This window comes from Ranitomeya imitator, chromosome 7, assembly GCF_032444005.1.
Source record: "Ranitomeya imitator isolate aRanImi1 chromosome 7, aRanImi1.pri, whole genome shotgun sequence".
NCBI lineage: Eukaryota > Metazoa > Chordata > Amphibia > Anura > Dendrobatidae > Ranitomeya > Ranitomeya imitator.
Genome location: NC_091288.1, coordinates 10,937,199 through 10,960,508, shown reverse-complemented (window position 1 = coordinate 10,960,508; position 23,310 = coordinate 10,937,199). Strand labels below are relative to the sequence as shown.

The following is a 23,310-nucleotide window of genomic DNA, read 5'->3' as shown; positions in this document are numbered from 1 at the left end:
AGACCCCCAGAGCTGACAGGACCGCAGCGTGGACATGTACCATCATACTAGCAGAGGACAGAATATCGCAGGGTGACCCTAGAACAGACCCCCAGAGCTGACAGGACCGCAGCGCGGACATGTACCATCATACTAGCAGAGGACAGAATATCGCAGGGTGACCCCAGAACAGACCCCCAGAGCTGACAGGACCGCAGCGTGGACATGTACCATCAGACAAGCAGAGGACAGAATATCGCAGGGTGACCCCAGAACAGACTCCCAGAGCGGACAGGACCGCAGAATGGACATGTACCATCAGACAAGCAGAGGACAGAATATCGCAGGGTGACCCCAGAACAGACCCCCAGAGCTGACAGGACCGCAGCGTGGACATGTACCATCAGACAAGCAAAGGACAGAATATCGCAGGGTGACCCCAGAACAGACCCCCAGAGCTGACAGGACCGCAGCGTGGACATGTACCATCATACTAGCAGAGGACAGAATATCGCAGGGTGACCCCAGAACAGACCCCCAGAGCGGACAGGACCGCAGCGTGGACATGTACCATCAGACAAGCAAAGGACAGAATATCGCAGGGTGACCCCAGAACAGACTCCCAGAGCGGACAGGACCGCAGCGCGGACATGTACCATCATACAAGCAGAGGACAGGGTATCGCAGGGCGACCCCAGAACAGACCCCCAGAGCTGACAGGACCGCAGCGTGGACATGTACCATCATACTAGCAGAGGACAGAATATCGCAGGGTGACCCTAGAACAGACCCCCAGAGCTGACAGGACCGCAGCGCGGACATGTACCATCATACAAGCAGAGGACAGAATATCGCAGGGTGACCCCAGAACAGACCCCCAGAGCTGACAGGACCGCAGCGTGGACATGTACCATCAGACAAGCAGAGGACAGAATATCGCAGGGTGACCCCAGAACAGACCCCCAGAGCGGACAGGACCGCAGCGCGGACATGTACCATCAGACAAGCAGAGGACAGAATATCGCAGGGTGACCCCAGAACAGACCCCCAGAGCGGACAGGACCGCAGCGCGGACATGTACCATCAGACAAGCAGAGGACAGAATATCGCAGGGTGACCCCAGAACAGACCCCCAGAGCTGACAGGACCGCAGCGTGGACATGTACCATCAGACAAGCAGAGGACAGAATATCGCAGGGTGACCCCAGAACAGACCCCCAGAGCTGACAGGACCGCAGCGTGGACATGTACCATCAGACAAGCAAAGGACAGAATATCGCAGGGTGACCCCAGAACAGACTCCCAGAGCAAACATGACCGCAGCGTGGACATGTACCATCAGACAAGCAGAGGACAGAATATCGCAGGGTGACCCCAGAACAGACTCCCAGAGCAAACATGACCGCAGAATGGACATGTACCATCAGACAAGCAGAGGACAGAATATCGCAGGGTGACCCCAGAACAGACCCCCAGAGCGGACAGGACCGCAGCGTGGACATGCACCATCAGACAAGCAAAGGACAGAATATCGCAGGGTGACCCCAGAACAGACCCCCAGAGCGGACAGGACCGCAGCGTGGACATGCACCATCAGACAAGCAGAGGACAGCGGATCGGAGGGTGACCCCAGAACAGGTCCCCACACTGGACAGCTCTTCATTCTGGGTATAGCCTCTCGTATGGAGGTCAGGATAAAGAGACCGACAGGACCCCAGCAAAAGTCATCACGGAAGTGACGGGGGATCAGTATGGCGAGTGCACAACTTACAAACCCAAGTAAAACCTGCACTAAATTTAGTATGCATTTACTGCGGAGGATTGCCCTGCAGACTGTTGGATTTGCTCTGCTGATTTCTGCAGATCTGATCTGTGCACTCGTAGCCCGATTGTGATCTGATGGAGAGAAGCTTACTCAGTTTCTGGTAATCCTCCAGGAGAAAGCTCCATTTTCTGGTTTTCATGTCTATAATGAAATAAGAATATAATAAACAAAAGCAATAAATGAAAAAAAAACAGAAAAAGTATCAAACCCAACGTTTATAACGAGATGAAAGCAGCAGAGAGGAGCGGACACTGAAATCGCCTGCACATAGGACACAGCTTGCCATAGAACCGCGGTCAGTCAGATCTGACTGCACTGAATATTGTTTTACTTCATTATTAACGAACTTTCTCTAAAGTCTTTCATGAAAATTACCAACTTGTTGGTGTAGAATTAATGTAACTCCTGTACATAGCCGGCTGTCTTGCTGCTTTTGGCTGCCGATAGCTCAGGGCTGATATTAGCAGGAGGACATGTTTCTCAGAGGAACGCTGGCTTGTTGGCAGCTGGGACGACTGTATTATTTGTATGGTGCCTCCTGACTACTCTGCTTTGACTGGTGATGTTGGGGAAAGAGAGGATTGGACTCTTGGATTTCAACATGGCTGATCCTCATGTCCTGAAGCGAGACAAGTGATTTACTCCTCTTGTCCTAGTGAGAGGACGTGCGCTCGTGGATGGAGCGAGGGGGCACTGGTGTGAGGGGTGGGTGAGCAGAATAGCTGCGGCGTTCATGTAACTTGTCAGAGATATCAATGTCCTCGGACTTTATACACGCTGTGCTTCAGCTCCTCACCGTTTTCAGTATCACTGCTTGCTATCAGCAAATATTCTTCCTTACACCTAGAGGATAAAAATCTGCCCTTGTCTGGTAGGGAAGGATTCAAACATTGCAGTTTTTATTTTTTTTCTGCACTGCTAATAGATAAAATCTTGGAATTTACCGCTGCCTGATAGGTCTCTCGTAGAAGCGGCCCCAGACGAGGACGCGGCTGAAATGTAAAGTGCGGCTTCACCTCTCGTCAGGTCTCGGCCACTTGCTGCTTTCTTAGTTTTCCTTTATTTACTGCACACATTGATGACTTTCACAGCCTCATCCATTATTCCTCAGACCTGACAACACTTATAAATGGATAAAACCAGATCCCCCCCGAAACTGCTTATTCCCATGAGGATGAAGGGGGCTGGCTGGTTCTGATCACTCTCTACACAGATCTGTATGAGGAGGAATCCAGTGCAGTCATTAAAGAGGTGTCCAATACTTATGTATTAATGGTTAATCCATATGACAGGTCATCAATATCAGATCGACACCCTGCACCCCCCCGATCAGCTGATCACAGCGTACAGAGCCAGATCAGCACAGCTCCTACACTGTGTAGTGGACGGTCTTGGTACTGCAGTGAGTATGCAATCAGCAGATTGGTGGTGGTGGGGGGGTGACTAGTGTTGAACCCCCTACAAATGAGATATTGATGATCAATCATAAGGAAGTATACCCAAGTCCTGGACAATTCCTTTAACTACATAGACTCTATTCTTTCCAAGCATTCAATTCTTTTCAATTAGAAAAGATAGTCAATAACCAATATGTCCCCCAATGTAGCTGATGCCAGAGTGATCACCCAACGTCCTGAGCAGCAGTACTGCAAAAAATGCAGGAAAAGTTGAGCAAGAACCAATGTGCCTGTCATAACCGTTCCCATATGGACGGACCCAAACTCTTACACAACACATCTGCTTTGTTTAGCAATATTGGAAGTCAGGAAGTTTCAGGAGTCTGGAAAAGTTTGGATGACAACCCGCAGGTTAGCGGTACCAGTAATCATAGTCATTGAGGGCCAGAGATGTACGATTCTGGCAACCATTACAGCTCCACTGGGGCACTAATCCAGATTTACCAGACTCCAGATACTCGTAAGTCTGGTAACTTTGCAGAACAAGGCAGGTTTATTAGTGAGGAGTCTAAAAAGCCGGATGCTATTGGGACCCAGCAATGGCCGATCACATAGCAGGACCTGTAGGGGTGATGGCAGCCCAGCTCCTCTTCTGATTGTGACGTCATGCCAGGCCAGCTAATCAAGAGAAGAGCCATCATGGAAGAGTCTGTTCCCAGAACTCCCGTCCAGCAGCCACAGAGTACTGACACGGATGATGGACCGGGACTTAAAAGAGTCGATTTGCACCATCTCCACTGATCAATAACCAGACACAATCTGCTTCTTACCATAATTCCGAGAGTTCATCTGCTTGAACAGACCGATGACCTCCATGTGATACCCTATGTCCACCTCAAAGCGAGAACGAGACACTAGCAGGCACCTGCCCTTTAAGACGGCATTAGGTCTCTGCCAGTTGCTGCACATGGCTAGAAGAGCGCTAGCACCCCCGCTGGCACTGGACAGTAGTGCGGGGATACTGATGTCCTCCATTCCTTCCAGGGGCTTCAGAGATACGTTCTGCAGCTTCTGGACCTCGCTCACTGCAGACAGACAGGAGGGTTGTTAGATATATATATACTTCAATCGTATTTTTCATAGCTGTTCCATGCAGACTACATTATTTCCCACGTTATTGCATTGTGGAAGATGGGGGAAGTGGAGTGTTTTCAGCCGATGCTGCGATGTAGTGCATCTCACAATGTACGGACCACAGGACCAGCAAGGAGATGAGCAGCCGGAGAGCGGAAAGCCTCCTAGGAGACAATTCAATACAGCTTTGGAGGTGACCAGAGTGTAAGACAATTCAATGCAGCTTTGGATGTGACCAGAGTGTAAGACAATTCAATGGAGCTTTGGATGTGACCAGAGTGTAAGACAATTCAATACAGCTTTGGATGTGACCAGAGTGTAAGACAATTCAATGCAGCTTTGGATGTGACCAGAGTGTAAGACAATTCAATGCAGCTTTGGATGTGACCAGAGTGTAAGACAATTCAATGGAGCTTTGGATGTGACCAGAGTGTTAGATAGGATAGAAATACTCAGGTTTTACATAAAGGATGAGGCGTCGCTCCTCTACTCACTCAGACTTGGGTAATCCTCCAGGCTGAAATTCCACATTTTAGTTGCAGGATCTAAAAAGGAAGAATAAATCAATAATAAAACACAAGTGGAATAATGTGATGATTGGAAAAGACTACAAATAGCCTGAAATGGCTGACAACAGAGAACAACAGATCCTATACATCAGCGTGGTACACAAAAATGAAGGATTAATAGCTCAGTAGACCTGCAGACGGAGCCAGGCGTTACACTACTGATGTGGGGAGAAATACTGTGAATCAGCAGAGAGACGATAAATGGTGGATTTTACCCCACATATCGGTATGAGGATTTCATTTTTGCAGGATGAGCCACATTTTAGGTACAAATACATAATAGGGGTCAGAGATTCCCTGTGACACAATCTAAGGGGGTCCCCACCTGCGGCGCTGTGCTTTAATGCACAGATCAGCACTGATTGCAGCACTCGATGGGTTAAACAGCGGAGCTCTTTAACCGATATCCTCCGTCAGAGCGGGACTGCAGCCTCGCTTCTTGCTGCAACACCAGAATGATCACACAGCACTGCGACCTGCACCATCTGGGGTCCCAATAAGACAAATCCTCCCCGTGTTAGTGCACTCGTCAGACGAGGGGCTCATTCTGGCGAGAACCGACATATGAACCAGGGTTTCAGAACGCCGACCTACTAAGGTCAAATTAATTCTAAAACTTTCTAATACACTTTGCTTTAAATTCACATTTTTCAAAATGCCTGCTTGCTGTCAGTGAATATGATCATGTTTGTTTAAATCCTGCATTATCAGACTTTCTGTATTCTCAGACATCAGTAGTAAAGTCTAATAAATTCACTCGTGCCAGTAACAAGCGCCAGATTATCGGATATTCTACGTTTCTGGACTACTTGACAACGTATTTGAGAAGTGAATGAATAGTGAACCGTGTGATGCGCTCACCGTAATTTTTGCTGGGAATCCCTTTGAAGAGGGCGATGAGCTGTACATTGTATCCGACCTCTACCCGGAACCTCTCGTCGGCGTGTTTCACGCACCGACCTTTTATGCTGATCGCACCTTTTTTGGCAGGTACGGCCTCGGAGCTGTTGGCACTGGCCGTAGTCTCCCTCCCTTCTGTCTGTGGCGCAGGCACCATGGTCTTAGCGGAGCTTGCTGATGCACCCGACCCATAGAATTTAGAAGCAGTACTGATGCTCTTCATCAGCTCAGTCCCAGAACGCACGTCGTGCGCCCTGTGCGAGTTATCGGGGGATTTGTGGGAGTCTTGGAGAAAGTTTTTGCCTACATCTGGTTGAGTTGTTCGTCCAGCACCAACAATAGAGTAGGTCGTCCTATAATCCACCTTTGCTGGAGCTGCCGCTGCGTTTTCCAGGGCGGTGGAGGTCGTTGGTGCACTTGGCGGATTCTTGATATTGCCTGATGCATTCGCACTGCAGTTTCCAGTATTTGGAAGGACGTTTTTAACACTATGACCTTTCCAGTCTTCATTTTTGGTCGCCGCTGTGCTGAAGGCCGGTTGTGCATTTTGCAGGTGGTTGCCTCCGGTTGGCTGAGATTTGGTACTGGAAATGGGGGGCGCATGTGGACTAATTTCGTTTTTCTGGGAGGTGAGCCTCTCCGCTCTCCTGGCCAAAGCCTTCTGCCTGTTCTCCTCAATTCGTCTCTTCTGCTCCTCGGTCAGACAGACGGACATCGTCTTGGATTTGCCCTCAGATCAGAATTAACTGCTGTAACCTGAGAAAACACAAAATGGTCACACAGTGTGTTTGGAAAATGGAACGCAGGCTGCTAATTTTAGACAATGAATACCCCCTCAAGAGTCAACTATTTGTTATTGTTTCAGGGCATCAAAAAAATAAAATAAGCAACTTGTCAAACAGTTTTGAGTTAAGAAATCTATAATTTTGCGTACACAGCTTCAATGCAGACTTATGCATCTCCACAGTTACAGACTACTAACCAACAGTGTGCACTCTGATCCTTCAGTCATATCAGACAGAGCTGTGTGCCTCCTCCTGGAATTCTACAGTCATGTGCCATTACTGATACCGGCCACGTCATGTGCACAAGCGACAGTAATCTTGCTCCTGTCCTGGTCAGAAGGAGCTCAAACGCCAATTGAGGACAGGAGCACAATACCTGACAATCACACTTGACCAGGCAGGTATAACTACTGTGAGGCAGTGTGTGCTCCCCAGGTTGTGCATGCAGACGGATGAAGTCCATAGGTGTTCATGGGAGTCACGGATTTCCGATCCCGGTTTTCCATGTGGCTGAAGGCCACAGGTTTGTGTGTGTTAAACGCCCTGCAGTAAGAGGTATGGGTGTGTCAGGTGTGAGGTGCAATCTCAGTGTCAGTCTGGTGTGCAGAGCAGAGTCCTGCAGAGCGCTGGCTGAGTGCATGGAGGCCCAGGCCAGCAGAGCCAGCACCCAGGGCAGCTGAATAGCCTGGCACCCGCAGCGTATACAGTGATGCAATCGTCCATGCTACTGGTCTCGGATGTGGACAGTCCTGTGCCCGGAGGTGGATGTTCTGTGCCTGAAGGAGACGGATGTGGACAGTCCTCTACCCAGAGGTGGATGTCTTGTGCCCGAAGGAGACGGATGTGGACAGTCCTGTACCCAGAGGTGGATGTCCTGTGCCCGAAGGAGTCGGATGTGGATAGTCCTGTGCCCGGAGGTGGATGTCCTGTGCCCGAAAGAGACTGATGTGGACAGTCCTGTGCCCGGAGGTGGATGTCCTGTGCCCGAAAGAGACGGATGTGGACAGTCCTGTGCCTGCAGGTGGATGTCCTGTGCCCGAAAAAGACGGATGTGGGCAGTCCTGTGCCCGGAGGTGGATGTCCTGTGCCTGAAAGAGGACCAGCATGTGTATCGAATGCAAACAGGTGGATATGGTGCCCGGCTGCTATCCGGAGGATATCCTGGGCTGTGTGAGTAAAGAGACTTTAAGAGACTGTGATACAGTGATGCAGGACACCCACGAGAACTAGTCAGAGGAAGGCTGGCGTGTGTAGTGTCTGCAACATATGAGGCTGTGTAAATGGAGACTGTAATATAGCGTGCGGTCGCCCAGGGAAACTGGACAAGGGAAGTCTGGCCTGTTTAGGGACTGCAAGTTTAAAGCCATATGATATGTATTGCTATGAACTGGTGTGAACTGAACACTGATAATATACACTGAAGTTATATGCATTTGTGTGAATTGGACTTTAACGCTGTGAGGAAACACATTAAAGAGACTTTTGTGTTAGAACTTTGTGGGTCACTGCCTCTTCACTACGTACGATGCTACTACAATCTTACACTACGTGTGATGTCATCGCTCAGCGCGGAGTTGAATGGAGCCTTAAAGTCATTGTCAGGCCTTAGGCTACAAGTCTGAAGTTACTTTATGTGACCGCAGACTTGTGAATCCTCACATCTTGTGCAGGATTCTCCAATGCTGGCAAGCGCGTTGTGGCAAGTAAGTAACTTGCATATATGCAGTCACGTGCTGACTAGAAGGGTGTACTGAGCAACACTGGACACAGTCTAGTCAGATTGTGGCCGGAGTATACTTGTGGTCACATGAACGCCATTCCCAGCGCTGGGACTGGAGAATCTTCACAGAGCGCAATGCATGCAATGTAAGGATTCACAAGTCTGCAGTCACAGAGTCACTGCAGACTTGCAGCGGTAGGTTGGACAGCCCCTTTTAACTCCTTTGAGAAGTGTAAGAAATGAAGATCCTGGGTGCCGTCACCTGCAACTAACAGCAGCAATCAGAGTCAACTAAAAAAAAAGTTGAAAAACAAATAAAAAAAATAAAATAAAAATCTTTTTCCAAGCTAAAAAAAAAATATATAAATACAAAAGAATATGATAATTGATATCGCTGTGTCCAGAAAAGTCTAGTCTATTGAAATCTGAAAATTATTGGAAACGCTGTAAAGAAAATAAAGTATAAATAAAAATGCAACATTGAAAGGCAATAATAAAAAGTGATCAAATTGTTTTATGCAGCCTAATGTGTTTCCAATAGGAACCCCAGCTCGGTACCAAGAAAACGAGCCGTCACGCAGCTCCATCCACAGAGAAATGAAAACGTCACGGGTCTGAGAAATGGCGACAGAAAATCGGCTTTATATTTAAGTTGTTATAACAAAAAACAAGAACAATCTACGATGGTTTGGTGTCGCTGTAATCGTGCAGTCAGCTCACTGATATCGCATCATGAACGCTGTGAAAACAAAACTCCAAAAACTTGTATTTTTTTTTTTTTTTTATTTGACCACACTTGGATTTTTTTTTCACTACATTATACAGTAAACTGAAAAGCGTCTTTCTTCGCTTCACCTCGTCTCACAGAAAACAATCACAGGGTCTGGGGAAGGAAAATAAGAAGACCTAGCTCTGGGAGGAAGGAAAAACTAAAAGCGGCGGCTGTGAGGAGCCGTGAAAGGGCCACAGGCTGCAGCGGTCGGATGGAGGCGCCTCCATATGTCGTAGGGAGGGAAGTGTGTCGTGTCACGTGACATCATCCATAAGGAAGAGACAGTCAGAGACAGAAGCCACAGAGATCAGACACATCCTGCCCCTCTGCCGGGAGCTCAGCCGCCATCACACAGGGCGTTATGTCTCTATGCTACACGAGGACTACTCCCAGCACTACAACTCCCAGCACTACTACTCACAACACTACTACAACAAGCAGCACTACTACAACTAGCAGCACTACTACAACTAGCAGCACTACTACAACTAGCAGCACTACTACAACAAGCAGCACTACTACAACAAGCAGCACTACTACAACTAGCAGCACTACTCCAAGCACTACAACTCCCAGCACTAGTACTCACAACACTACTACAACAAGCAGCACTACAACTCCAAGCACTACTACAACAAGCAGCACTACTACAACTAGCAGCACTACTACAACTAGCAGCACTACTACAACAAGCAGCACTACTACAACTAGCAGCACTACTCCAAGCACTACAACTCCCAGCACTAGTACTCACAACACTACTACAACAAGCAGCACTACAACTCCAAGCACTACTACAACAAGCAGCACTACTACTCCCAGCACTAGTACTCACAACACTACTACAACAAGCAGGACTACAACTCCAGCACTAGTACAACAAGCAGCACTATCACTTCAAGTACTAGTACAACAAGCAGCACTACTTCCAGGACTACAACTCCCAGCACTACAACTCCCAGCACTACAACAAGCACTACTACAACTCCCAGCACTACAACTTCCAGCACTACTACAACAAGCAGCACTATCACTTCCAGTACTAGCACAACAAGCAGCACTACTTCCAGCATTACAACTCCCAGCACTACTACAACAAGCAGCACTACAACTCCAAGCGCTACTACAACAAGCAGCACTATCACTTCAAGTACTAGTACAACAAGCAGCACTACTTCCAGCACTACAACTCCCAGCACTACTACAAGAAGCAGCACTACTACAACTCCCAGCACTACTACAACAAGCAGCACTACAACTCCCAGCACTAGTACAACAAGCAGCACTATCACTTCAAGTACTAGTACAACAAGCAGCACTACTTCCAGCACTACAACTCCCAGCACTACTACAACAAGCAGCACTACAACTCCCAGCACTACTACAAGAAGCAGCACTACTACAACTCCCAGCACTACTACAACAAGCAGCACTACAACTCCAAGCGGTACTACAACAAGCAGCACTGCTCCAACAAGCACCACTACAACTCCCAGCACTAGTACAACAAGCAGCACTATCACTTCAAGTACTAGTACAACAAGCAGCACTACTTCCAGCACTACAACTCCCAGCACTACTACAAGAAGCAGCACTACTACAACTCCCAGCACTACTACAACAAGCAGCACTACAACTCCAAGCGGTACTACAACAAGCAGCACTACTCCAACAAGCACCACTACAACTCCCAGCACTAGTACAACAAGCAGCACTATCACTTCAAGTACTAGTACAACAAGCAGCACTACTTCCAGCACTACAACTCCCAGCACTACTACAACTCCCAGCACTACTACAACAAGCAGCACTACAACTCCCAGCACTACTACAACAAGCAGCACTACAACTCCCAGCACTACTACAAGAAGCAGCACTACAACTCCCAGCACTAGTACAACAAGCAGCACTATCACTTCAAGTACTAGTACAACAAGCAGCACTACTTCCAGGACTACAACTCCCAGCACTACTACAACAAGCAGCACTACAACTCCAAGCGCTACTACAACTCCCAGCACTACTACAATAAGCAGCACTACTACAACTCCCAGCACTACTAATTCTCCCAGCACTACAACTCCCAGCACTACTACAACAAGCAGCACTATCACTCCCAGTACTAGTACTCCTACTCTCAGCACTACTGCCCCCAGCATGCCTACAGCCCGAGAAGTGGCCGCTGTCACTTACCCGCCTCATTCCCCATCACAGATCACCAGCGGCGCCGCCAGTTACAATCTGACGTCATCACTCTGCGACCGCAGCAAAGGAGAGGCGCAGGGCTGACGTCACTGACACACCGGGCGCCATGGTAACTGCTGGCGGCAACTCGAGAGGAAGGACGTAAAGCTGAGGCGTCCTGAGACATTCTCCCTCATACACCAGTGTCACCTACTGTACGGTATCACACAGCATTAGATACACTAGTACTGCAACCTGGCACACAGGATAGGATTAGATACATCATTACAGCAGACAGTATCACACAGGATAGGATTAGATACACAGCTCAGCAGTCAGTATCACACAGGAGAGGATTAGATACACGGCTCAGCAGTCAGTATCACACAGGAGAGGATTAGATGCACAGCTCAGCAGTCAGTATCACACAGATTATTAGATACACGGCTCAGCAGACAGTATCACACAGGAGAGGATTAGATACACGGCTCAGCAGACAGTATCACACAGGATAGGATTAGATACACGGCTCAGCAGTCAGTATCACACAGGAGAGGATTAGATACACGGCTCAGCAGACAGTATCACACAGGATAGGATTAGATACACGGCTCAGCAGACAGTATCACACAGGAGAGGATTAGATACACGGCTCAGCAGACAGTATCACACAGGATAGGATTAGATACACGGCTCAGCAGACAGTATCACACAGGATAGGATTAGATACACGGCTCAGCAGTCAGTATCACACAGGATAGGATTAGATACACAGCTCAGCAGTCAGTATCACACAGGATAGGATTAGATACACGGCTCAGCAGACAGTATCACACAGGAGAGGATTAGATACACGGCTCAGCAGTCAGTATCACACAGGATAGGATTAGATACACGGCTCAGCAGACAGTATCACACAGGAGAGGATTAGATACACGGCTCAGCAGTCAGTATCACACAGGATAGGATTAGATACACGGCTCAGCAGACAGTATCACACAGGATAGGATTAGATACACGGCTCAGCAGTCAGTATCACACAGGATAGGATTAGATACACGGCTCAGCAGACAGTATCACACAGGAGAGGATTAGATACACGGCTCAGCAGACAGTATCACACAGGAGAGGATTAGATACACAGCTCAGCAGACAGTATCACACAGGATAGGATTAGATACACAGCTCAGCAGACAGTATCACACAGGATAGGATTAGATACACGGCTCAGCAGTCAGTATCACACAGGATAGGATTAGATACACGGCTCAGCAGACAGTATCACACAGGAGAGGATTAGATACACGGCTCAGCAGACAGTATCACACAGGAGAGGATTAGATACACGGCTCAGCAGACAGTATCACACAGGATAGGATTAGATACACAGCTCAGCAGACAGTATCACACAGGATAGGATTAGATACACGGCTCAGCAGTCAGTATCACACAGGATAGGATTAGATACACGGCTCAGCAGACAGTATCACACAGGAGAGGATTAGATACACGGCTCAGCAGACAGTATCACACAGGATAGGATTAGATGCACAGCTCAGCAGTCAGTATCACACAGGATAGGATTAGATACACGGCTCAGCAGACAGTATCACACAGGATGGGATTAGATACACAGCTCAACAGTCAGTATCACACAGGATAGGATTAGATACACAGCTCAGCAGACAGTATCACAGGATAGGATTAGATACACGGCTCAGCAGTCAGTATCACACAGGATAGGATTAGATACACGGCTCAGCAGACAGTATCACAGGATAGGATTAGATACAGGGCTCAGCAGTCAGTATCACACAGGATAGGATTAGATACACGGCTCAGCAGACAGTATCACACAGAATAGGATTAGATACACGACTCAGCAGATGGTATCACACAGGGTAGGATTAGATACACGGCTCAGCAGACAGTATCACACAGAATAGGATTAGATATACAGCAAAGCAATCAATATCACACAGGATAGGATTAGATACACAGCTCAGCAGACAGTATCACACAGGATAGGATTAGATATACGGCTCAGCAGTCAGTATCACACAGGATAGGATTAGATATACGGCTCAGCAGTCAGTATCACACAGGAGAGGATTAGATACACAGCTCAGCAGTCAGTATCACACAGGATAGCATTAGATACACAGCTCAGCAGACAGTATCACACAGGATAGGATTAGATACACGGCTCAGCAGTCAGTATCACACAGGAGAGGATTAGATATACGGCTCAGCAGTCAGTATCACACAGGATAGGATTAGATATACGGCTCAGCAGTCAGTATCAAACAGGATAGGATTAGATACACGGCTCAGCAGTCAGTATCACACAGGAGAGGATTAGATACACAGGATAGGATTAGATACACAGCTCAGCAGTCAGTATCACACAGGATAGGATAAGATACACTGCTCAGCAGTCAGTATCACACAGGAGAGAATTAGATATACGGCTAAGCAATCAATATCACACAGGAGAGGATTAGATACACGGCTCAGCAGACAGTATCACACAGGAGAGGTTTAGATACACAGCTCAGCAGACAGTATCACACAGGATAGGATTAGATATACGGCTCAGCAGTCAGTATCACACAGGATAGGATTAGATATACGGCTCAGCAGTCAGTATCACACAGGATAGGATTAGATACACAGCTCAGCAGTCAGTATCACACAGGAGAGAATTAGATATACGGCTAAGCAATCAATATCACACAGGAGAGGATTAGATACACGGCTCAGCAGACAGTATCACACAGGAGAGGTTTAGATACACAGCTCAGCAGACAGTATCACACAGGATAGGATTAGATATACGGCTCAACAGTCAGTATCACACAGGATAGGATTAGATATACGGCTCAGCAGTCAGTATCACACAGGATAGGATTAGATATACGGCTCAGCAGACCGTATCACACAGGATAGGATTAGATATACGGCTGAGCAGTCAGTATCACACAGGAGAGGATTAGATACACAGCTCAGCAGTCAGTATCACACAGGATAGCATTAGATACACAGCTCAGCAGACAGCATCACACAGGATAGGATTAGATACACGGCTCAGCAGTCAGTATCACACAGGAGAGGATTAGATATACGGCTCAGCAGTCAGTATCACACAGGATAGGATTAGATATACGGCTCAGCAGTCAGTATCAAACAGGATAGGATTAGATACACGGCTCAGCAGTCAGTATCACACAGGAGAGGATTAGATACACGGCTCAGCAGTCAGTATCACACAGGATAGGATTAGATACACAGCTCAGCAGTCAGTATCACACAGGATAGGATTAGATACACGGCTCAGCAGTCAGTATCACACAGGAGAGAATTAGATACACAGCTGAGCAGACAGTATCACACAGGATAGGATTAGATACACGGCTCAGCAGTCAGTATCACACAGGATAGGATTAGATACACAGCTCAGCAGACAGTATCACACAGGAGAGGATTAGATATACGGCTCAGCAGACAGTATCACACAGGAGAGAATTAGATACACAGCTGAGCAGACAGTATCACACAGGATAGGATTAGATACACAGCTGAGCAGACAGTATCACACAGGATAGGATTAGATACACGGCTCAGCAGTCAGTATCACACAGGATAGGATTAGATACACAGCTCAGCAGACAGTATCACACAGGAGAGGATTAGATACACAGCTCAGCAGTCAGTATCACACAGGATAGGATTAGATACACGGCTCAGCAGACAGTATCACACAGCATAGGATTAGATACACAGCTCAGCAGACAGTATCACCCAGGAGAGGATTAGATACACAGCTCAGCAGACAGTATCACCCAGGATAGGATTAGATGCACGGCTCAGATGGTATCACACATGGTAGGATTAGATCCACTCCCATGCGGAGTTTTATTGCCGCCATAGGCCTGCCTGGGTCACACGCTAATGTTCTGTAATGTCACCTCTCTGCGGGTTTAGAGAAGATCCCTGAATTTCCTTCAATCTGACGGATCATCTGTGCAATGTGCTGGAGATCTAATCCATGGAGGCCGCAGAGAGCGACGCACAGGAGTTGAAGGATCGGCTGCTAATATCTCAGCGCCAGACACTACAGGTATCCGAGGTCGTGTGGAGTCCAGGATGGGTCAGACTGGTACAAGGAGACAAGGTAACTAGATCTTACATAGAACATACTCAGATTTTATCCCTGTAGTTGCAAGGCTCTTTGTGAATATCACTGCATAATTAGGGTTACTTTAAAGGGGATGTCCAGGACTGAGGTAAGGATAGGTCATCAATATTAAATGCCGAGAGAGCCTGTTTAGCCCTCTCTACCTTGTACCCCTGGGTGAAGCTAAGGGCGAAACACGCCAGTCTGAGATGGAGGCCGGTGTTCACACTTCCTTTATGTTGTAAGCATGTCATTTCATTCCCACATGCTTTGTATCATTGATTGTTTCCTGTGTGGAGTTTTTCCTCAATGTTTGCTAACAAGATACTATTTAATTGGATTTATCAAGCTGAATGCCCCAAAATGTTGCTACAATGTGAACCACTGTGAAAAATCTGGCACATCTGTAGCCTATCCAGTGTATATCGGCTCCGTCTAAGATTGAAACTTTTTGCTAAATTTTCCTCAATATTTTCTTACTATAAGCAGCAGCATTGTGCCGCCAACCGTGATGACGAGACGCCACTATATACACATAGCTCTCTGAGCGCCACCTAGTGGACAGGCAGCAGATTAGAACACCTTTAGGAAAATTGTACAGCTTAGAAAGCACAGTCGGGGACTTGTTTACACTAGAAATTAGTATTAAAATACCTGCCAAAATGTATAACTCGGTGTCCCTCCTCCCTGCTGCTGAATCTCTGCCCACTTAGCCTGATTATCAGCCCCTCAGTGTCCCTCCTCCCTTCTGCTGAATCTGTGCCCACCTAGTCTGATTATCAGCCCCTCAGTGTCCCTCCTCCCTTCTGCTGAATCTCTGCCCACCTAGTCTGATTATCAGCCCCTCAGAGTCTCTCCTCCCTGCTGCTAAATCTCTGCCCACCTAACCTGATTATCAGCCCCTCAGAGTCCCTTCTCCCTGCTGCTGAATCTCTGCCCACCTAGCCTGATTATCAGCCACTCAGTGTCCCTCCTCCCTGCTGCTGAATCTCTGCCCACCTAGTCTGATTATCAGCCCCTCAGAGTCCCTCCTCCCTGCTGCTGAATATCTGCCCACCTAGTCTGATTATCAGCCCCTCAGAGTCTCTCCTCCCTGCTGCTAAATCTCTGCCCACCTAGCCTGATTATCAGCCCCTCAGTGTCCCTCCTCCCTGCTGCTGAATCTCTGCCCACCTAGTCTGATTATCAGCCCCTCAGAGTCCCTCCTCCCTTCTGCTGAATCTCTGCCCACCTAGTCTGATTATCAGCCCCTCAGAGTCTCTCCTCCCTGCTGCTAAATCTCTGCCCACCTAACCTGATTATCAGCCCCTCAGAGTCCCTTCTCCCTGCTGCTGAATCTCTGCCCACCTAGCCTGATTATCAGCCACTCAGTGTCCCTCCTCCCTGCTGCTGAATCTCTGCCCACCTAGTCTGATTATCAGCCCCTCAGAGTCCCTCCTCCCTGCTGCTGAATATCTGCCCACCTAGTCTGATTATCAGCCCCTCAGTGTCCCTCCTCCCTGCTGCTGAATCTCTGCCCACCTAGCCTGATTATCAGCCCCTCAGTGTCCCTCCTCCCTGCTGCTAAATCTCTGCCCACCTAGCCTGATTATCAGCCCCTCAGAGTCTCTCCTCCCTGCTGCTAAATCTCTGCCCACCTAGCCTGATTATCAGCCCCTCAGAGTCTCTCCTCCCTGCTGCTGAATATCTGCCCACCTAGCCTGATTATCAGCCCCTCAGAGTCTCTCCTCCCTGCTGCTAAATCTCTGCCCACCTAGCCTGATTATCAGCCCCTCAGAGTCCCTCCTCCCTGCTGCTGAATCTCTGCCCACCTAGCCTGATTATCAGCCACTCAGTGTCCCTCCTCCCTGCTGCTGAATCTCTGCCCACCTAGTCTGATTATCAGCCCCTCAGAGTCCCTCCTCCCTGCTGCTGAATATCTGCCCACCTAGTCTGATTATCAGCCCCTCAGTGTCCCTCCTCCCTGCTGCTGAATCTCTGCCCACCTAGCCTGATTATCAGCCCCTCAGTGTCCCTCCTCCCTGCTGCTAAATCTCTGCCCACCTAGCCTGATTATCAGCCCCTCAGAGTCTCTCCTCCCTGCTGCTAAATCTCTGCCCACCTAGCCTGATTATCAGCCCCTCAGAGTCTCTCCTCCCTGCTGCTGAATATCTGCCCACCTAGCCTGATTATCAGCCCCTCAGAGTCTCTCCTCCCTGCTGCTAAATCTCTGCCCACCTAGCCTGATTATCAGCCCCTCAGAGTCCCTCCTCCCTGCTGCTAAATCTCTGCCCACCTAACCTGATTATCAGCCCCTCAGTGTCTCTTTTCACTGAGTAAATAAACTTGGACTCATGAGATTTCTCTGCTCCAGGCACCTACAATGCTAATTTTCATATCAGGATTATACAGCCATTCTGACATGGATTTTCATTGTGAGAGCCCCAGTCTTATAAGATCCAAGTGATCTACCTGGAAATCCACCAGGGGAGTGCCCCTTATATTGTGACCTCTGGTGACAGATCTGCTCATACACTTTGCATTCACGCTGGAAGGATTCTACCTTTTTACCTTCATTTGCAATGTTCTTGATGTGAAATATAATTTGCATTTTCACTGCTCATTTTCACAAGTAAAAAATGCGAAGACATAAAAGCTCAGTGAGCGTTCATTAGTGTAAAGGCCCCTTCACATTAAGCGACGCTGCAGCGATACCGACAACGATCCGGATCGCTGCAGCGTCGCTGTTTGGTCGCTGGAGAGCTGTCACACAGACCGCTCTCCAGCGACCAACGATGCCGGTAACCAGGGTAAACATCGGGTAACTAAGCGCAGGGCCGCGCTTAGTAACCCGATGTTTACCCTGGATACCATGCTAAAAGTTAAAAAAAACAAACACTACATACTTACCTACCGCTGTCTGTCCTCCAGCGCTGCGCTCTGCTTCTCTGCTCTCCTCCTGTACTGTCTGTGACGTCACCGCTCTGCTTTCCGGCTCACAGCCAGTACAGGAGGAGTGCAGAGCACAGCGCTGGAGGACAGACAGCGGTAGGTAAGTATGTAGTGTTTGTTTTTTTTAACTTTTAGCATGGTATCCAGGGTAAACATCGGGTTACTAAGCGCGGCCCTGCGCTTAGTTACCCGATGTTTACCCTGGTTACCAGTGAAGACATCGCTGGATCGGTGTCACACACGCCGATCCAGCGATGTCTCCAGGGAGTCCAGCGACGAAATAAAGTTCTGGACTTTGTTCAGCGACCAACGATCTCCCAGCAGGGGCCTGATCGTTGGTCGCTGTCACACATAACGATTTCATTAACGATATCGTTGCTACGTCACAAATAGCAACGATATCGTTAACAATATCGTTATGTGTGAAGGTACCTTAAGAGACTGAATAATATAGAGCGTTCTGTGTATGGAGCTATGACCCCCGCCGAGCCCCCACACTGACCTTTTACAAAGCCAGCCCGCGCCCCTGCACTAATAAGCATCGCAGCAAAAACGACAATAGAGACTGCGAGCTGCCGGCCAGCAACACAACGCAGCGCAGAATATGGGGTTCTTTGTTTTTTTCTTTCATCCTCTGAAAATACTTTGCACCCCTCAATGGTCTATTTCTGTTATTCCAAGAAAAACAAGTAGTTTTCCAACAGGTAAAGAGCGCGGCCACATGTATAATATGTGACGATGGGACCAGCATCAGGCCAATCTCCCATTGAAATGAATGTGACCTGAGCTGCAGTAACAGAGCGGCCACTACACAGTATACGGCGCCGTGCGTGCTTTCAGCGGCCTCTTCTCTAGGTATCAGGAGGCTAAAAAAAAAGTTCATGCTCCCCTATGAGACTGTCATTCTGCTGCCGTCCCCCACCAGGCTCTGGCTCAGAGGGAAAGTTAAGGCTGCAGCCGATCACCGAAAGAGCAGGAGCCCAGACAGGGCACCAACAGCAGAACAGATGAGGCGGCATGGTAGGGGAGAATGTTATTTTTTTTTACTATTTTACTTTTGAAGTACCCTGGGACCAGTTTTTAAAGTAGTGGACAGTGTCTGTAACATCACCGGGGTTTGTCAGCATTGTAAATGACCTTGGTGTACCTTCCACTTTATGTGGCCCTGACTACTTTAAGGCTACGTTCACACATTGTGTTTTTGCCACGTTTAATGCAGCTTTTTACTGTCCCAGGAAAGTGAATGGGATTTCTGAAATCTCATGCACATGTTGGATATAATTTACCTGCAGATTTGAAGCAGTTTCATCTGCAGCATGTCAATGTCAATTATTTTAGCATTTTTGTAGCGTTTTTTACTTACTCTAATAAATTGGAAAAATGCAAAAAATATGCATAAAAAACACGTAAAAATGCACATATTTTACATAGCGCTTTTCCATCCAACACGTCAGAATTTAACAGATTTGTCTTACCCTTACTTGTAAAATCTGAAGCTTTTGACTTGAGTTAGGATTTTATGTAAGGACACAATACACACCAATGATTATCTGACCACTTAAAATTGTACCGGTCTGGAGTATATGATGGGTGGTTGTCAGAGTCATTTACAGTCGTGTGAAAAAGTGTTCACCCCCTTCCTGATTTCCTATTCTGTTGTGTGTTTGTCACACTTAACTGCTTCCGATCACCAAACAAATGTAAATATTTGACAAATATAACACAAGTAATCACAAAATGCAGTTTATAAATGAAGGTCTTTATTATTAAGGATAAAAGAAATCCAAACCTACAGGAGCCTGTGTGAAAAAGTGATTGCCCTCCCACCCTTAAAACATAAATTAACTGCAGTTTATCACATCTTTGGGAAGCTGAGTTCACATTCCCTAACCACTCACATGCCTGATTACTGCCACACCTGTTTGTCAATCAAGAAATCTCTTAACTAGGACCTGCCTGACAAATTGAAGTAGACCGAAAGATTCTCAAGAGCTAGAAATCATGCCACGATCCAAAGAAAATTCTTCAACAAATAGCAAAGTAATTGAGGTATCTGTCTGGAAAAGGTTATAAAGCCATTTCTCAAGCTTTGGGACTCCGGCGAACCACAGTGAGAGCCATTATCCACAAATGATGAAAACATGGAACAATGGTGAACCTACCCAGGAGTGGTCAGCCGGTCAAAATTACCCCAAGAACGCAGCAACAACTCATTCAAGAGTTCATAAAAGGCCCCACAACAGCATCCAAAGAACTTCAGACCTCGCTTGCCTCAGTTAAGGTCAGTGTTTATGACATCACCATAAGACAGAGACAGGACAAAAATGGCCTCCATGGCAGAGTTCCAAGATGAAAACCGCTTCTGAGCAATAACAACATAAAGGCTCATCTCAGTTTTGCCAGAAAACATCTTGATGATCTACAAAACCTTTGGGAGAATACTCTGTGGACTAACAAGACAAATGTTGAAATTTTTGAAAGGTTTATGTCCCATTACATCTGACGTAAAACTAACACAGCATTTCAGAAAAGGAACATCATACCAACAGTAACATATGGTATTAGACTTGAACAAAGAAGATCCAGGAAAACATACTCAGAAGGGAGGTAAGAACATTTCTAAAACAATCCACAGCGAGGAGATTGGAACAAAACAAAATCCTCTAAACTGCATGCTCGCAAACGCCAGAAGCCTGACAAACAAGATGGAAGAACTAGAAGCAGAAATATCTACAGGTAACTTTGACATAGTGGGAATAACCGAGACATGGTTAGATGAAAGCTATGACTGGGCAGTTAACTTACAGGGTTACAGTCTGTTTAGAAAGGATCGTAAAAATCGGAGAGGAGGAGGGGTTTGTCTCTATGTAAAGTCTTGTCTAAAGTCCACTTTAAGGGAGGATATTAGCGAAGGGAATGAGGATGTCGAGTCCATATGGGTCGAAATTCATGGAGGGAAAAATGGTAACAAAATTCTCATTGGGGTCTGTTACAAACCCCCAAATATAACAGAAACCATGGAAAGTCTACTTCTAAAGCAGATAGATGAAGCTGCAACCCATAATGAGGTCCTGGTTATGGGGGACTTTAACTACCCGGATATTAACTGGGAAACAGAAACCTGTGAAACCCATAAAGGCAACAGGTTTCTGCTAATAACCAAGAAAAATTATCTTTCACAATTGGTGCAGAATCCAACCAGAGGAGCAGCACTTTTAGACCTAATACTATCTAATAGACCTGACAGAATAACAAATCTGCAGGTGGTCGGGCATCTAGGAAATAGCGACCACAATATTGTACAGTTTCACCTGTCTTTCACTAGGGGGACTTGTCAGGGAGTCACAAAAACACTGAACTTTAGGAAGGCAAAGTTTGACCAGCTTAGAGATGCCCTTAATCTGGTAGACTGGGACAATATCCTCAGAACTAATAATACAGATAATAAATGGGAAATGTTTAAGAACATCCTAAATAGGCAGTGTAAGCGGTTTATACCTTGTGGGAATAAAAGGACTAGAAATAGGAAAAACCCAATGTGGCTAAACAAAGAAGTAAGACAGGCAATTAACAGTAAAAAGAAAGCATTTGCACTACTAAAGCAGGATGGCACCATTGAAGCTCTAAAAAACTATAGGGAGAAAAATACTTTATCTAAAAAACTAATTAAAGCTGCCAAAAAGGAAACAGAGAAGCACATTGCTAAGGAGAGTAAAACTAATCCCAAACTGTTCTTCAACTATATCAATAGTAAAAGAATAAAAACTGAAAATGTAGGCCCCTTAAAAAATAGTGAGGAAAGAATGGTTGTAGATGACGAGGAAAAAGCTAACATATTAAACACCTTCTTCTCCACGGTATTCACGGTGGAAAATGAAATGCTAGGTGAAATCCCAAGAAACAATGAAAACCCTATATTAAGGGTCACCAATCTAACCCAAGAAGAGGTGCGAAACCGGCTAAATAAGATTAAAATAGATAAATCTCCGGGTCCGGATGGCATACACCCACGAGTACTAAGAGAACTAAGTAATGTAATAAACCATTATTTCTTATTTTTAGGGACTCTATAGCGACAGGGTCTGTTCCGCAGGACTGGCGCATAGCAAATGTGGTGCCAATATTCAAAAAGGGCTCTAAAAGTGAACCTGGAAATTATAGGCCAGTAAGTCTAACCTCTATTGTTGGTAAAATATTTGAAGGGTTTCTGAGGGATGTTATTCTGGATTATCTCAATGAGAATAACTGTTTAACTCCATATCAGCATGGGTTTATGAGAAATCGCTCCTGTCAAACCAATCTAATCAGTTTTTATGAAGAGGTAAGCTATAGGCTGGACCACGGTGAGTCATTGGACGTGGTATATCTCGATTTTTCCAAAGCGTTTGATACCGTGCCGCACAAGAGGTTGGTACACAAAATGAGAATGCTTGGTCTGGGGTAAAATGTGTGTAAATGGGTTAGTAACTGGCTTAGTGATAGAAAGCAGAGGGTGGTTATAAATGGTATAGTCTCTAACTGGGTCGCTGTGACCAGTGGGGTACCGCAGGGGTCAGTATTGGGACCTGTTCTCTTCAACATATTCATTAATGATCTGGTAGAAGGTTTACACAGTAAAATATCGATATTTGCAGATGATACAAAACTATGTAAAGCAGTTAATACAAGAGAAGATAGTATTCTGCTACAGATGGATCTGGATAAGTTGGAAACTTGGGCTGAAAGGTGGCAGATGAGGTTTAACAATGATAAATGTAAGGTTATACACATGGGAAGAGGGAATCAATATCACCATTACACACTGAACGGGAAACCACTGGGTAAATCTGACAGGGAGAAGGACTTGGGGATCCTAGTTAATGATGAACTTACCTGGAGCAGCTAGTGCCAGGCAGCAGCTGCCAAGGCAAACAGGATCATGGGGTGCATTAAAAGAG

At 46.8% G+C, this 23,310-nt stretch overlaps 1 protein-coding gene across 1 annotated transcript in view; it reads right to left on the bottom strand.

The window, feature by feature from the left end:
- Positions 1-11,341, bottom strand: part of SMARCAL1 (SNF2 related chromatin remodeling annealing helicase 1) — a 43,750-nt gene extending 32,409 nt beyond the window's left edge. Inside the window, exons 1-5 of the mRNA XM_069732686.1 lie at positions 11,275-11,341; positions 5,766-6,560; positions 4,830-4,880; positions 4,032-4,286; positions 1,895-1,945 (exon numbers count right to left, since the gene is read on the bottom strand). Coding sequence (XP_069588787.1) covers positions 1,895-1,945; positions 4,032-4,286; positions 4,830-4,880; positions 5,766-6,519 — 1,111 coding nt within the window. The 5' untranslated portion in view covers positions 6,520-6,560; positions 11,275-11,341. The remainder of the gene's footprint in view (positions 1-1,894; positions 1,946-4,031; positions 4,287-4,829; positions 4,881-5,765; positions 6,561-11,274) is intronic.
- Positions 11,342-23,310: the final 11,969 nt, after the last annotated feature.